Source organism: Herpailurus yagouaroundi, unplaced genomic scaffold, assembly GCF_014898765.1.
Source record: "Herpailurus yagouaroundi ecotype Mexico unplaced genomic scaffold, PumYag 189, whole genome shotgun sequence".
In the NCBI taxonomy this organism is placed as follows: domain Eukaryota; kingdom Metazoa; phylum Chordata; class Mammalia; order Carnivora; family Felidae; genus Herpailurus; species Herpailurus yagouaroundi.
The window spans coordinates 384,278-398,206 of NW_024412420.1; the positions used below are offsets into that span (position 1 = coordinate 384,278).

The 13,929-nt window shown below is 37.4% G+C and overlaps 1 protein-coding gene across 2 annotated transcripts in view; it reads right to left on the reverse strand.

Moving 5' to 3' along the window:
• The window catches only part of USP32 (ubiquitin specific peptidase 32), a 246,595-nt gene that overhangs the window by 36,313 nt on the left and 196,353 nt on the right, over positions 1-13,929 (reverse strand). The window contains exons 15-20 of one of the 2 annotated variants that reach the window (XM_040496917.1): positions 13,662-13,802; positions 7,426-7,543; positions 3,177-3,331; positions 1,855-1,936; positions 978-1,052; positions 58-196 (exon numbers count right to left, since the gene is read on the reverse strand). In XM_040496917.1, the coding sequence (XP_040352851.1) occupies positions 58-196; positions 978-1,052; positions 1,855-1,936; positions 3,177-3,331; positions 7,426-7,543; positions 13,662-13,802 (710 nt within the window). Of the gene's footprint in view, positions 1-57; positions 197-977; positions 1,053-1,854; positions 1,937-3,176; positions 3,332-7,383; positions 7,544-13,661; positions 13,803-13,929 lie in introns of both variants that reach the window. The other variant, XM_040496916.1, reaches the window with a different exon arrangement.

A 13,929-nucleotide genomic window follows, 5' to 3' on the forward strand; every position in this document is an offset into this window, starting at 1 on the left:
TTTTGGGTTCATATCAAAATTATAAAGAGAGAGCAATGAATCAGGAAATATTATTACCTGTTGAGTTCATAAAGATGTCTCCCTGAGATAAAATACTGTGTCAGTGGCTGTGTGTTACTAACACACTGGATGCTTGAGTTCATGAAGCATGTGTTTCCCAGGTTACTCAGACCTGTGGCTCCTTTTTCTGTGGGAACTGGAACAAACAATATGAGAAAGAAGCTTAGCTATAGTAAGATGTCACAGACCAAACAGTTACTTGTATTTGATGCAAAGATTTTTAAAATTCTTTCAGCTGGCTAAATGGAGCTAATACTTCTTTATCCAGTCTTGGAATGCTAAAAGTAGAGAAGGTTTTTCATGGGATGTCACTGGCAATCATGATAATCCAAGTTCATTTGTGATCTAAAAGTAGCAATGATTCTCTTTAACTGCTATGATAGTTTTTTTTTAAATTTTTTTAAATGTTTTTATTTATTTTTGAGACAGAGAGAGACAGAACATGAGCAGGGCAGGGGCAGAGAGAGAGGGAGACACAGAATCCGAAGCAGGCCCCAGGCTCTGAGCTGTCAGCACAGAGCCTGACGCGGGGCTCAAACTCATGGACTGTGAGATCATGATCTGAGCTGAAGTTGGATGCTTAACTGACTAAGCCACCCAGGCACCCCTGCTATGATAGTTTTTTAGAATTCAAACAATTCTCTCCTAGTATCGGGTCTTTAAAAAGATATAAATTATTTAATTGTGAGGTTATAAAAAATGTGATGCTTCAGGAAAAAGTAAAGTAAAAGGGGAACTAGTTCACTTTTGAACTAGAGGGCCAAAAGTTGTTAACACTTCAATAGATAAGAAAATTAAAAAAAAAAAAAAAAGGAGGAGGAGGAGGAGCATAAGCAGAGGAAGAAGAAGAGGAAGAAGAAGAAGAAGACGACGACTTTTAAGATCATCTCTTTAAAAATAATACATCAGAGACTTACCCTTGTGTCTATCTATTTTACTACTGTTTGCTATAAAGGACATTTCCTCAGGCCAACTCATATCTTTGTTGCGAACTGGAAAGACAGAAAATGTGTTAATTTCTTATCTATATCCATTTAATTGCTTCTTTTTTTTTTTTTTGAAAAGAGTTTATTTCTAAATAAACCAGAAACTGAAAAAGAAGGGGTTAATTTTGTAATTGATTCTAAAACTATTCCAACTCTATATTGGGGACTTTACAGTCACTTAATTAGAATTCATTAGTAAGCTATTCCCTCAATTACCTGCCTGGATTAAAATTATACTCAAGTATCGATAAATGTAATTAAAGCTCTTAAACTCAATGCATTAGAATTATCACAATTCCTTCTTAAATTGTGACAACTGTTAGAGTAAAACTCTATTTTAATACAAAGGCAGCTAGCAATGTTTCCAAAAATCTTGATGGGAAAAGATACATTTTAAATTTTCAATGACACATGCATGCCACTATGTAAATGGATATGTGAATATACAAGTAAGCTCTGTTGGTGAGTGACCAGTGTTGATGACTAATGAAAGCCTGTGCCACTAACTGTGCCAGAAAGTTAGTTTTCTTACTCAAACTCAAAAAAGGCAGCTTGAAATTTCTAAGAAATTTTGTAAATTTATAACCGAATTCACTTGTTTCTACCCACCATTTCCATCCATTGCCAGCCAATGAATGTAGACATATTTTTCTTTTAAAGCAATCTTGATAGTATGTAGGATTACATAAGACCTTAATAGTTTTTCTTTACTATAATAGTTAGAAAAATTATAAAATGAATTATTGAGTAACTAAACCTTAAATTCTTTCCCTAAAATCTAATATAGATGCATGCTTCCATCTTGTACCTTCAATTACCAGATGCTGCTCATCCTGGATTTTCAAATATTCCAATCTATGATCCTCATCATCCAGAAGAGTAAGGTAATTCTGGTAAGGAGGAGGAAATGTTTTTGTTAAATTGATTACTAAATTTAAAACAAAATGGAAATAAAAATGAATGACAAACACATCCTTGAAGTTCTATAACTTATGTGACAGATATGTGGATATTATAGTTGTTCAGAAATATTAATAATTTAGTTGGCAACATGAGAGAAAAACAATGTCAACTTCATAAACAAATACTTTATGTCTCTAAAACAAAGTTATAACAGAATTTTGGGGAGATCAGAAGACTCACCATAAATCAAACCAAAATTCACTGAGATTTAGATTTTCTGAAGCACTTACAAAACTTTTCTCTAGTACCTGGTATGAAATTCAGTAAACATGTTTGTGAACCAAAACTAGGGGTGTCTGGGTGGCTCAGTTGGTTAAGCATCTGATTTTGGCTCAGGTCATGATCTCATGGCTTATGAGCTCGAGCCTGTGTTGGGCTCTGTGCTGACAGCTCAGAGTCTGGAGCCTGCTTTGGATTCTGTGTCTCCCTCTCTCTCTCTCTGCCCCTCCCCTCTCATGTCCTCTCTGTCTCTCTCTGTCTCTCTGGCTCAGGTCATGATCTCACAGCTTGTGAGTTCGAGCCTGTGTTGGGCTCTGTGCTGACAGCTCAGAGCCTGAAGCTTGCTTTGGATTCTGTGTCTCCCTCTCTCTCTCTGCCCCTCCCCGCTCGTGTCCTCTTTGTCTCTCTCAAAAATAAATATTTAAAAAAAAGAACCAAAATATAAAATCATACAGGACAACTACACGTTTTTGTTTGTGCTCGCCCTATTTAAAGTGCTCACAAAGTTAAGTCATTTAATTCTAAGCGAGATCTATTATTTTGCCTGTTTACTCATGAGAAAATTGAGACAGTTAAGTAACTTGCTCTGGGTTATACAGCTAAAGTGGCAGCGACAAGATTAACCCCGGCAGTGTGGTTCCAGGAATCGTGCTATTCACTATTATACCATACTGTCTCTCAATGGTGATCATAGGAGGATGTTACAAAGAGGGAACAATGGAATACAGAACTGGTTAAAACTATTTATGATCCAATTTCAAAGTATAATCTGAAAAAACACTGCATATATTAGGAAGAACATATAAGCATTTAATAGCACTGCCTCTGAGGAAAGTGGGAGATAGAGGTCAGAGGTTGGGAACAAAGAATTTTCACTATATACTTTTGTACCATTTGATTCTTTTCAACATGTGTATATAAATTAACTTACAACAGGAGATGACTTACCTCACTGTTGTACAGCCACAGACGCATATCTTCCTCTTTGATGCGTAGCCTCTGAGATAGATATTCATGAATTTCCTTGATGGTCTGCATTCGACTAAAACAGCCTGTATAGGCTAAGACCCGCTTTAAGGGCGCATTTGGAGAAGGTACATTTCCTATGGTCATAGTAATCATGATAAGGAAAACGGCAGATATAAAAAAGAGCTCCCTGATCAGCAATGACTATTTCAGAAAATAATGATGAGAAATGAGAATTATAGCTTTAATAATTTTAAAAATTAAGAAGCTTTAGGGGTGCCTGGGTGTCTTCGTTAAGCATCTGACTTCGGCTCAGGTCATGATCTCGTGGTTTGTGGGTTCGAGCCCCACGTCAGCCTCTGTGCTGACAGCTTGGAGTCTGGAGCCTGCTTCAGATTCTGTGTCTCCCTCTGTCTGCCCCTCCCCCATTCACACTGTCTCTGTCAAAAATAAATTAACATTAAAAAAAAAAGAAGAAGCTTTAAAATAAAGCTGTAAAATGAAGACAGGGGACCAACTGTGTTAAAGTAAGTTTAAAGTCAGTCTTAACTTTGAAAGGAAGAGCAACAAAATCAGAGGCCCAAATTAACAGGTAGTATTTGGATCCCAAGAAAGGTGGCATGTATCAACAATTGACCCTGGTATCTTGGCTGTCCTCGGCAGGGTTACATGATGCAATAGCAAAACCAAAATTCAGTGTAAGAATGGGGAAGATAATATGGGACTGGATTTGAATTCCACAGTTAACTGGATTCATTGAAAAGAAAACCACTGGCCCAAAATGGCATCACTTAGGTTAAAGCCTTAAGTCAATAAACCAGGACTTAAAACCTAACCTAATTGCAGTTTCAAACCCCCAGAAATGTAACCTTTAACCAGTCAACATAGGAATTTCTTTGTCAGTACTAGGAAATTTACTGATAGACTCCTACCATTCCCCTTAAGAGGGAGACCTTGCCTAAAACAGTGGAATCTTTGCTAATAGTTTCCCTTTTTCCACTCCCTCTCTACCTTTAAAAACCTTTCCTTTTCTGTAAGCCCTTGGGAGCTCCCTACTACTTGCTAGACGGGATGCTGCCAAATTCATAAATTGATTAATGAAGCCAATTAGATCTTTAAAATTTCCTTGGTTGAATTTTTGTTATTTAGCAACCTGACCCACTTTCTCCCTTTTTTTAAAGTTTATTTATTTTGAGAAAGAGAGCAAGAGAGCGTAACTGAGGGAAGGACAGAGGGAGAGAGAGAATCCCAAGCAGGCTCCACATTGTCAGGGTGGACAGAGCCTGACGTGGGGCTCAATCCCACAAACTGTGAGATCATGACCTGAGTCAAGATTAAGAGTTAAATGCTTAACTGACTGAGCCACCCAGGCACCCCCTGACCCACTTTCTTAAAATAAACTATCTGTGAATTACTAACCCTATCATTCTCAGTCATTAAGTGCCCTGATAACCTGGCACATTAGTACAATTACATAAGAAACTTTTGTTTAGAATTCTAAGTAGGCATACACTCTACCAAGTGGAGTTAAAAGTGAAATCAAGAACCTTCCTGTGAATAAAAAAAAAAAAAAAAAAAATCGCCCTGCTGAAAAGGTAGGAGGAAAACCGTATGGCCTGCCTGCCCAGTAGGAAGATAGCAGACATGATCTTTAATTCCTAGAGGGCTCAAGAAACAAAAACAATGGCAGCAAGGGAAAAGAGTGAAAAGTAAAGAAAGAATATATCAAGTTTAACCACATACTTCAAAAGAGAAGGTGGATAAAATGACAAGGGATTATGGAAGTCAAAAATCGTTTGCTAAAACAATCTACTAAACCCTGGTTAATTTTTCAGCCAAAAACCCAGGCAAGAGTTGTAGCTTAAAATGGTCCTCTCTAGCTATATAGCATGTTATAGTTTACTGAACAACCCAAAACAAAACAAAAAAACCCTTAGCATATCAATATAATCCACCTAGGGTACAAGTATACATGCCAGGCAATTTTCTACCCATTCAATGGAGACTTAGCTTTTTTCCCCTTATTAAATGCATGTAAGTCTTCATCTACTAAACAAAGCAGAGAAAAAAGTATTGGTATCATCCACTTTTTAAAGAACTTCCAAAAAGAATTCACTCACCTACAATAGGTTCAAAAATCATATAAGAAACAAAGGCCTCTGTAGCTTTCTCTGTCAAAAAGGCTACATTGAAGGCTTTAAACATGGTTTGTACATTTATCACTTCAAAAGGAGTAAAAGAGCCTAGTAAATAACCCTTAATACATTGAGTAAGAAGAAAGATGAAAACTATGTTACAGCAGAACAAAATCCAACCATGATCAATTTTAAACACACAGCATAGCAAATCTTTTACAATCATCAGTGAGCAAAGAATAATTCCTAACAGAAAGTAATAGAGCAAATTTCTCCAATTATACATCAGAGGATTAGTTATAAGATTACAGCAAGAAAGCATCTTTTTTACAAACTTCAAAATGATTAATGATTGATTTCAGAACTAATTAGTAAGGAATAAAAATTTCAAATTAAGAATAAATTTAGAGCAATAACTACCCAGTTCTAGGATTCAAAAGCATTTGCAAGTGTAGTGTCCAAGTCAATTTCTATGGTCTTAAGCCACATAAGAAATTTATTTGAATTCTAGACAGTTTTTATAGCATAGCTCATTAAGCAGGCAGCCACTTATTACACATACTTTTGTGTTTTTGAATAGCACCAACAAATCTAGTGGAATTTACAGAAGCAGCAAAAATCTAGGATCAGCACAAGAGTTACAAAGAATACTTACTAAAAGCACAACAACACATTTTTCCTCTCATGTTATCTTTCAAAGAGAATTGAAAAAAATATATGCTAGGGTGCCATGGAAGCAAGGCAAATACTTTTATTCAATGGAAAATTAAATCAAGAATGTTTCACAGTGATTCTATTTCACTGTTCCTTGATTTTGACATTTTCCCCAAAAACAAAATTTGGTTAGGTAGAAGCCAATGCTTTGCTATAATTCTTACCAAACAATATGTGTAAGAATCTCCATATATAATTTGAATATAACCTTTAAGAAAGGCATAAAACGGGGGCGCCTGGGTGGCGCAGTCGGTTAAGCGTCCGGCTTCAGCCAGGTCATGATCTCGCGGTCCGTGAGTTCGAGCCCCGCGTCAGGCTCTGGGCTGATGGCTCAGAGCCTGGAGCCTGTTTCCGATTCTATGTCTCCCTCTCTCTGCCCCTCCCCTGTTCATGCTCTGTCTCTTTCTGTCCCAAAAATAAATAAACGTTGAAAAAAAAATTAAAAAAAAAAAAAAAAAAAGAAAGGCATAAAACTAATTCTATTTAATTTCAAGGGAGGGATGATAGTGATTACAGAGTTGGTTTGGGTTCTTACATACTAAGTTATATTAATTATAATAACATTGTGGCATTATTAACACAAAGTCTGAGATTTTGTGTAAATGGATGAACTCATTACTTCTGCTGAAGAACAATGTCAAATATTTGCAAAGTAAAAGCACAAGGCAAGTCCTGCCTGTCAATAAAATTTAACATAACAGAGAAATCAAGGGAGAACTTTTTGTATGTAATACATCAAAATGGGAACTTTTATGTCATTTTGATAGGCTTGATGTTTTTCAAAGCCAATGTATCATTTTAGTTTTCAAAAATATATCCTTCATTTTATATATATTATCTGTCTTCTTATAAAGGCTCTGTGGGCCAAGCATGAGAAATGTATCATGTTTTCTCAAAAAAGTCCCCCAAAACACCAATCAACAAACAAAAATATGATATTGCAAAAGAAATTACTTTCAGATATTTGAGTGGAGGTGAAAAGATTAGTCAGTCAGTCCAGACTGACAGATTTTACCTTAGGTCAAGGAAATAATTTACAATGGATAGTTTTCAAAGAAAAAAAGTATATGAAATATATTTCTATTTATTTTCTTTGTATGTTGACTAGCCAGAAAAAGAAACAACTCTTCTCAGTTTGCTGCTGAGATTTTGCCACTACCCCATCTAGTCTTGCGCATGACCATAGATCTAAGCCCCATTGATGATTTACTGATTCTGAATGAAAGCAGATGGGAATGTGTATTAGTACAGTGGCACCAGACTTCGAGCAACTTGGGTTTTGTTTGTTTGTTTGTTTGTTTCAACAAATGCATGGTATTCTTGCTGCATTCTTAAGTTACCTCTTGGTAAATGCTGAGGAAACATTCTCAGGCTCATCATACCCATATTCACCCAGATGTTAGACTGCTGTGTCCGAGTGGCAGGCTGCTGTCTTAGGAAGAGAAGATATCGAGGAAATAACTCTAGCTCTGGGATTTCTGTCTTGCTATTCTTGATTACCTGTTGTCATAAAAGATATAATGTGATCACTATAAAAGAAGAAACAAAATTTGTCATTTTTATCTAATTTCTGAGATGTATGTATGTATGTATTTAGAGCGAACAAGGGAAGGGCAGAGAGAGTGTGGGAGAGAGAGAATCCCAAGTAGGCTCCCTAATGTCAGCGCAGAGCTTGGTGTGGGGCTCGAACCCACGAACCACAAGATCATTACCTGAACTGAAATCAAGAATTGGATGCTTAACCGACAGAGCCACCCAGGAGCTCCACGGACAAATTCCTAGGACTAGAGGTATAAGTCAAAAAATATGGAAGGTCGTATCATTAACTACAAGTCCTTTTGCCAAAGCGTAGCAATTTTCTTAGAAGTGTATGAACGTACTTCTCTCGTAAGATATTCTCCGAAATGTATGAACATTTATTTTACAATATTCTCAGAAACCTATGAATGTGCTTCTCTCATAAAACCTTATCATTGGACATCATTTGAAAACACCTTATTTCTTCAATAAAGAATATAATAAATTTGCTTCAATTTTTATTTATTATATTACTTAGGATAAAAATGTTTTCATATAAAAATTTGCTATCTAGGGGCACCTGGGTGGCCCAGTTGGTTGGGTGACTGGCTTGATTTTGGCTCAAGTCATGATCTCACCATTTATGAGAACAGGCCCCACCCATATCAGGCTCTGTGCCTGCTTGGGATTCTCTCCCTCCTCTGTCCCTTCCCTGCTCTCTGAAAAAAAAAAAAGAAAAAAAAAAACCTTTAAAAAAAATTTGCTATCTATGTTCTACTGTGTAACTGGTTTGTTCAGTGTATTTTTGTCTATGATTAAAACAACTACATTGGATGTACAAAACTAAGACTTATGTTGTTGAAACAGGATTTTTCTGGGGCACCTGGGTGGCTCAGTCGGTTAAACATCTGACTCCTGATTTTGGCTCAGGTCAGGATCTTACGGTTTGTGGGATCAAGCCCAGTATCAGGCTCCGTGCTGACAGCATGAAACCTGCTTGGGATTCTCTCTCTCTCGTTCTCTCTGCCCTTCCCTCGCTTGTACTCTCTCTCTCTCAAAATAAATAAACCTTAAAAAAAAAAAAAAGAAACAGAATTTCTCAGTAATCCCCTGCAATAATGTGTTTGCCAGCCCAAAGATACAGGAAAACATTTCATTATAAAAATATTGCTCTATGAATTTTAAGAGTTGAACATTATCAAATTAGTATTCCAAAAGGATAGCAGAATTAACACTCTTTAAAACATAAAATCCTACATAATGTTTAACAGTCTCCAGTGATCAGGCTTTATTTTATTTCCCTCTGCCCTAGTAACCAGTGTTTTCTGCAATAGAGCATTTTTTAACACCAAGAGGGGGCAGTAAAGAACCAGATAAAAACAATGATACAAACCACACTTTTAGTACTTTTTCTTAAAATTCTGACAGGCTATAGTATGGCACTCGAAAAGCTCCACTTGGGAGGTTTTTCAAATCCTACTTAAATGATAAGCAGTAACTCTCTCCTTGGTATTCTCCTCTAAGACTGCTAGAAGAAGTCTGTCCACTTCTAACGTTTATTATTTTTGGGACAGAGAGAGACAGAGCATGAACGGGCGAGGGGCAGAGAGAGAGGGAGACACAGAATCGGAAACAGGCTCCAGGCTCCGAGCCATCAGCCCAGAGCCTGACGCGGGGCTCGAACTCACGGAGCGCGAGATCGTGACCTGGCTGAAGTCGGACGCTTAACCGACTGCGCCACCCAGGCGCCCCGAAGTCTGTCCACTTCTAAACAGGCACTGACAGCTACAAAACCAACCATCATTCTTATGGTTTCAGTTTTACATGATTTGAGGAAAAATTAATAATTCAGTATCTGGGGCACCTGCCTGGCTCAGAGGAACATGTTACCCCTTGGTCTCGGGGTAGGGAGAGATTACTTAAATAAAAAAAATAATAACAGTATCTGTAGTTGTAAAGCTATATAAAAACATACCTTTGGCAGAATCTGAACTGATAATGAAGTAGTTTTTATAATGCCCACCTTGCTTGCCAAGATAAAAGTGCTTTCGTGAGCAAATTACAAATTAACAAATTCTTATGTACAAACATACAAAACACATTTATTTACATTTTAATTATTCTTTTTTTTTTAATTTTTTTAACATTTATTTATTTTTGAGAGAGACAGAGATGGAATGCAAGTGGGTTAGGGGCAGAGAGAGAGGGAGACACAGAATCTGAAGCAGGTTCCAGGCTCTGAGCTGTCAGCACAGAGCCCGACGCGGGGCTCGAACTCACGAGCTGTGAGATCATGACCTGAGCCGAAGTCGGTCGCTCAACTGACTGAGCCATCCAGGCGCCCCTACATTTTAATTATTCTTGTCTTTGAACTTCTTTAAATTTTAAATTTTATTTTATTTTTTTTCAACGTTTATTTATTTTTGGGACAGAGAGAGACAGAGCATGAACAAGGGAGGGGCAGAGAGAGAGGGAGACACAGAATCGGAAACAGGCTCCAGGCTCTGAGCCATCAGCCCAGAGCCTGATGCGGGGCTCGAACTCACGGACCGCGAGATCATGACCTGGCTGAAGTCGGACGCTTAACCGACTGCGCCACCCAGGCGCCCCAGAACTTCTTAACTTCAGTGACAACTGCAAACAACAGATGCAATTCCATTTGCGGGAATTTACCATAAAGAGATCACCACACCATGTTGGGAAAGAAAACGCTCGCCAGAAATTTTTTTTTCCAGAAATTTTTTTTAACAATTAGGTGCTAGAGGCAAACTAAATGCCTATCAGTAGGTGATTGGTTAATAAATTATGATTTATGTACATATGCAAGTGTATATGTATGCAAAGTATATAAAGGAACACTATGCAATTACTGAAAATAATGGTACAGATCTAGATTTACTGACCTAGAATGATATCCACAGCATCTATGTTAGATTGAAAATAGCAGGTCAGAAAATATCAGGTATAAGATGATTCAATTTCATAAAATTACCCACACATATCTACTTACATATGTATACGTATGAGTAGGCACAGAGGAATGCACACTGCTTAGAAAGATACACACCAAAATGTTAATAGTGGTTATCTTTTAAGTAGTAGGATTTGGCATTATTTTTATTTCTTTTTTTTGTGTGTGTGTCACTTATCACTGAGCATGTACAAAATTAAATATTTTTTAAAAATATTTTTATTTATTTTTGAGAGAGAGTGAGCATGAACAGAGAAGGTGCAGAGAGAGGGGGAGAGAGAGGATCTGAAGTGGGGTACACACTGTCAACAGAGAGTAAACATGAGGCTGGAACTCCCAAACCATGAGATCATGATCTGAGCTGAAGTCAGACGTTCAACTGACTGAGCCACCCAGGTGCCCCCTTGGTGTGTATATGTATCTATATACTTTAATAATTTGCATTTTATTTAGAGACAGAAAGAGTGAGCACAGCAGGGGAGAAGGGCAGAGTGGGTGGGGGGGGTGAGGAGAGAGAGAGACAGAGAAAGAGAGACAGAGAATCTTAAGCAGGCTCCACACTCAGTGCAGAGCCCAATGTCGGGCTCGATCTCACAACTGTGAAATCATGACCTGAGCTGAAATCAAGAGTCAGACGCTCAACTGACTGAGTCACCTAGGTGCCCCAAAGATATTATTTAAATAAATAGTATGACTTATATAAGTATGAAGGTGAAAAACATTAATTTTTAACCTTGCCATGGCAATACATTTAGTATTCTCTACGTGAAAACACCACATTTAAATTTTTTTACAGCACTTTTTCCTGTAAGCAGGCAAATTTAGAGATTAAAAAAATACTATTAAGCCAGTAAATGCAGCTTTGATCTAGTAAAATTACTTTAATATTTGTCTGACCTCAATGTAAACACATGACCTTGCATGGGGCTCTGAAAAACTCATTTAATAATTATAATGATGATGATGATAATATTAGCAATAGTCAATATTTACTGACCACTTACTATAAATCAGATGCTGTCCTAATCATACATATTATTTAATTATCAAAACTCTAATGAAGTAGATATTGTTATCTTCATTTTACAGAGGAGGACACTGGGATTTAGAGATTGGAACGCTGGTAATCCAAATCTAGGCAGCCTCCAAAACATCAAAGTATATATGTGTCAAACATAATTATCAACAATGTTTTCCCTGTAGATATAGAATATTAAGATACAGCAGGAAAGTCCCAGAAATTAAGGGGTGCCTGGGTGGCTCAGTCAGTTAAGTGTCCAACTTTGGCTCAGGTCATGATCTCAAGGTTCGTGGGTTCAACCGAGTTGGGCTCTGTGCTGATAGCTCAGAGCCTGGAGCCTGCTTCAGATTCTGTCTCCCTCTCTCTGTGCCTCCCCTGTTAGTGCTCTGGATCTGTCTCTCAAAAATGAATAAAAACATTAAAAAAAATTTTTTTAAGATACAGCAGGAAAGTCCCAGAAATTAAGTGACTAACTGAAGGACGACCCCACCTCCCAATAAATAAAGTATATATAAAGAATATAGGGGCGCCTGGGTGGTGCAGTCGGTTAAGCATCCGACTTCAGCCAGGTCACGATCTCGCGGTCCGTGAGTTCGAGCCCCGCGTCAGGCTCTGGGCTGACGGCTCAGAGCCTGGAGCCTGTTTCCGATTCTGTGTCTCCCTCTCTCTCTGCCCCTCCCCCATTCATGCTCTGTCTCTCTCTGTCCCAAAAATAAATAAACGTTGAAAAAAAATTAAAAAAAAAAAAAAAAAGAATATAAAGAATAAAGTACATATAGTATATATATCTATGTATATTCATATTTATATGTATCTGTCTAGGGGTCCTGATGACAAATACAGTAGGAAACTTTTGGAGCCAAGAAACACAATACTAAATTCCTGATTCCAACTTAAACACAATTTTTAATAAACATAATTATTAATAACTCAAAATCAACATCAAAATTATACACTAGAGCTTTATAGCAGATTTTACTCTTTTTAGAAGTGATCTAAGTAACTGTATCTCATCCATGCAAACTTTCCTAGTATAAGAAAGTTCTATCTTGGGGCAAGTTCTATCTTGGGGCTGCCGTGGTGGCTCAGTCGGTTAAGTGTCCAACTGCTGATTTCGGCTCAGGTCATGACCACATGGTTTGTGGTATTGAGCCACGCACTGGACTCCATGCTGTCAGCTTGGGACTCTCTCTCTCTTCCTGTCTTTCTGCCCGCCCCCTGCTCACACACGCTCTCTCTCAAAATAAATAAATAAACGCTTAAAAAAAGAAAGTTCTATCTCAGACATTGTATGAAGGAGAGTGTTTCTTGATCTATAAAAAGAACCTTTTTACAAAGTATTTTACTGCATTGACAATGCAAAGTATTCAGGGTAATGAGTCCTGTTGTTTACTGTATAAGCACAACAGATGTTGTATAGTAAACTCATTAATATTTTGGTATTATATACTTCAAGTCTTTTAAATTATTTTAGAACATTTTATTTATGCTCTGAATGACTCATCCTAGTAATGGCAACAATCAGCATTCACAAGCCTTGAATTCCTGTTATCATTTGTTGTGATCATTTTTGTGTCCTTCCTTCAAAAAGACAAAACACAAAAATCCACCAACAGCTATGGGAAGAATCACTCCCTAACTGGATGCCTGTGTGGTTAATGCAAATCACAGTTTCAGAAGTAACTACTACACCACTTCCTCTATATTCACTGAACTTTTTGGCACCGGCTTTCAGACTTCTGCTCAGCCTAAGTCCTGCATTATCCTAAAGTCTGTGTTTATGTGGATGACTTATTTAATAGCCTAGCCTCATAATAGCCTTGACTTTACTTAATTCAGTGACTATTCTCTCCACTCCATGTAGCCACACACTCCCATAAACACATCACTGAAGAGCTGGTACCTAATACAGTGCTCAGTAAATGTCTGAACAAATGAATGAATACATGTAAAAGGAACATAAATTTTGTTCAACTAATTTACAGGTACTGAGTATTCTGCTGTCACAGGTAAGAACTAATTTGTGGATAGTGAAATTCATATAGAAAAGTAACAGAAGACCCAAACTAGGACTGTTCCTTAGATAAAGCACTATTAGTTATACTTACAGGTCTAGGAAGGGCCAGGTTTGCTCCATACCAGTGATAAAGTGCTCTCCACACAGGTTCTGGAACCATTTCATAATCTCTTCCGTGGATCAGCTGTGGGGTTCGTTTTAATCGTCCTCCTTCTAGTGTTAACGATGTAGCCTTAGAAAGAATGGAACACAAATGTTGACTTTTAGTATTTTTAGTATTTACAGAGTCTTGTGTTTTAACATAACCTAGACACAGGAAAACAAACACATATGTCAAGACTCAGTTTTATGTTACTGGA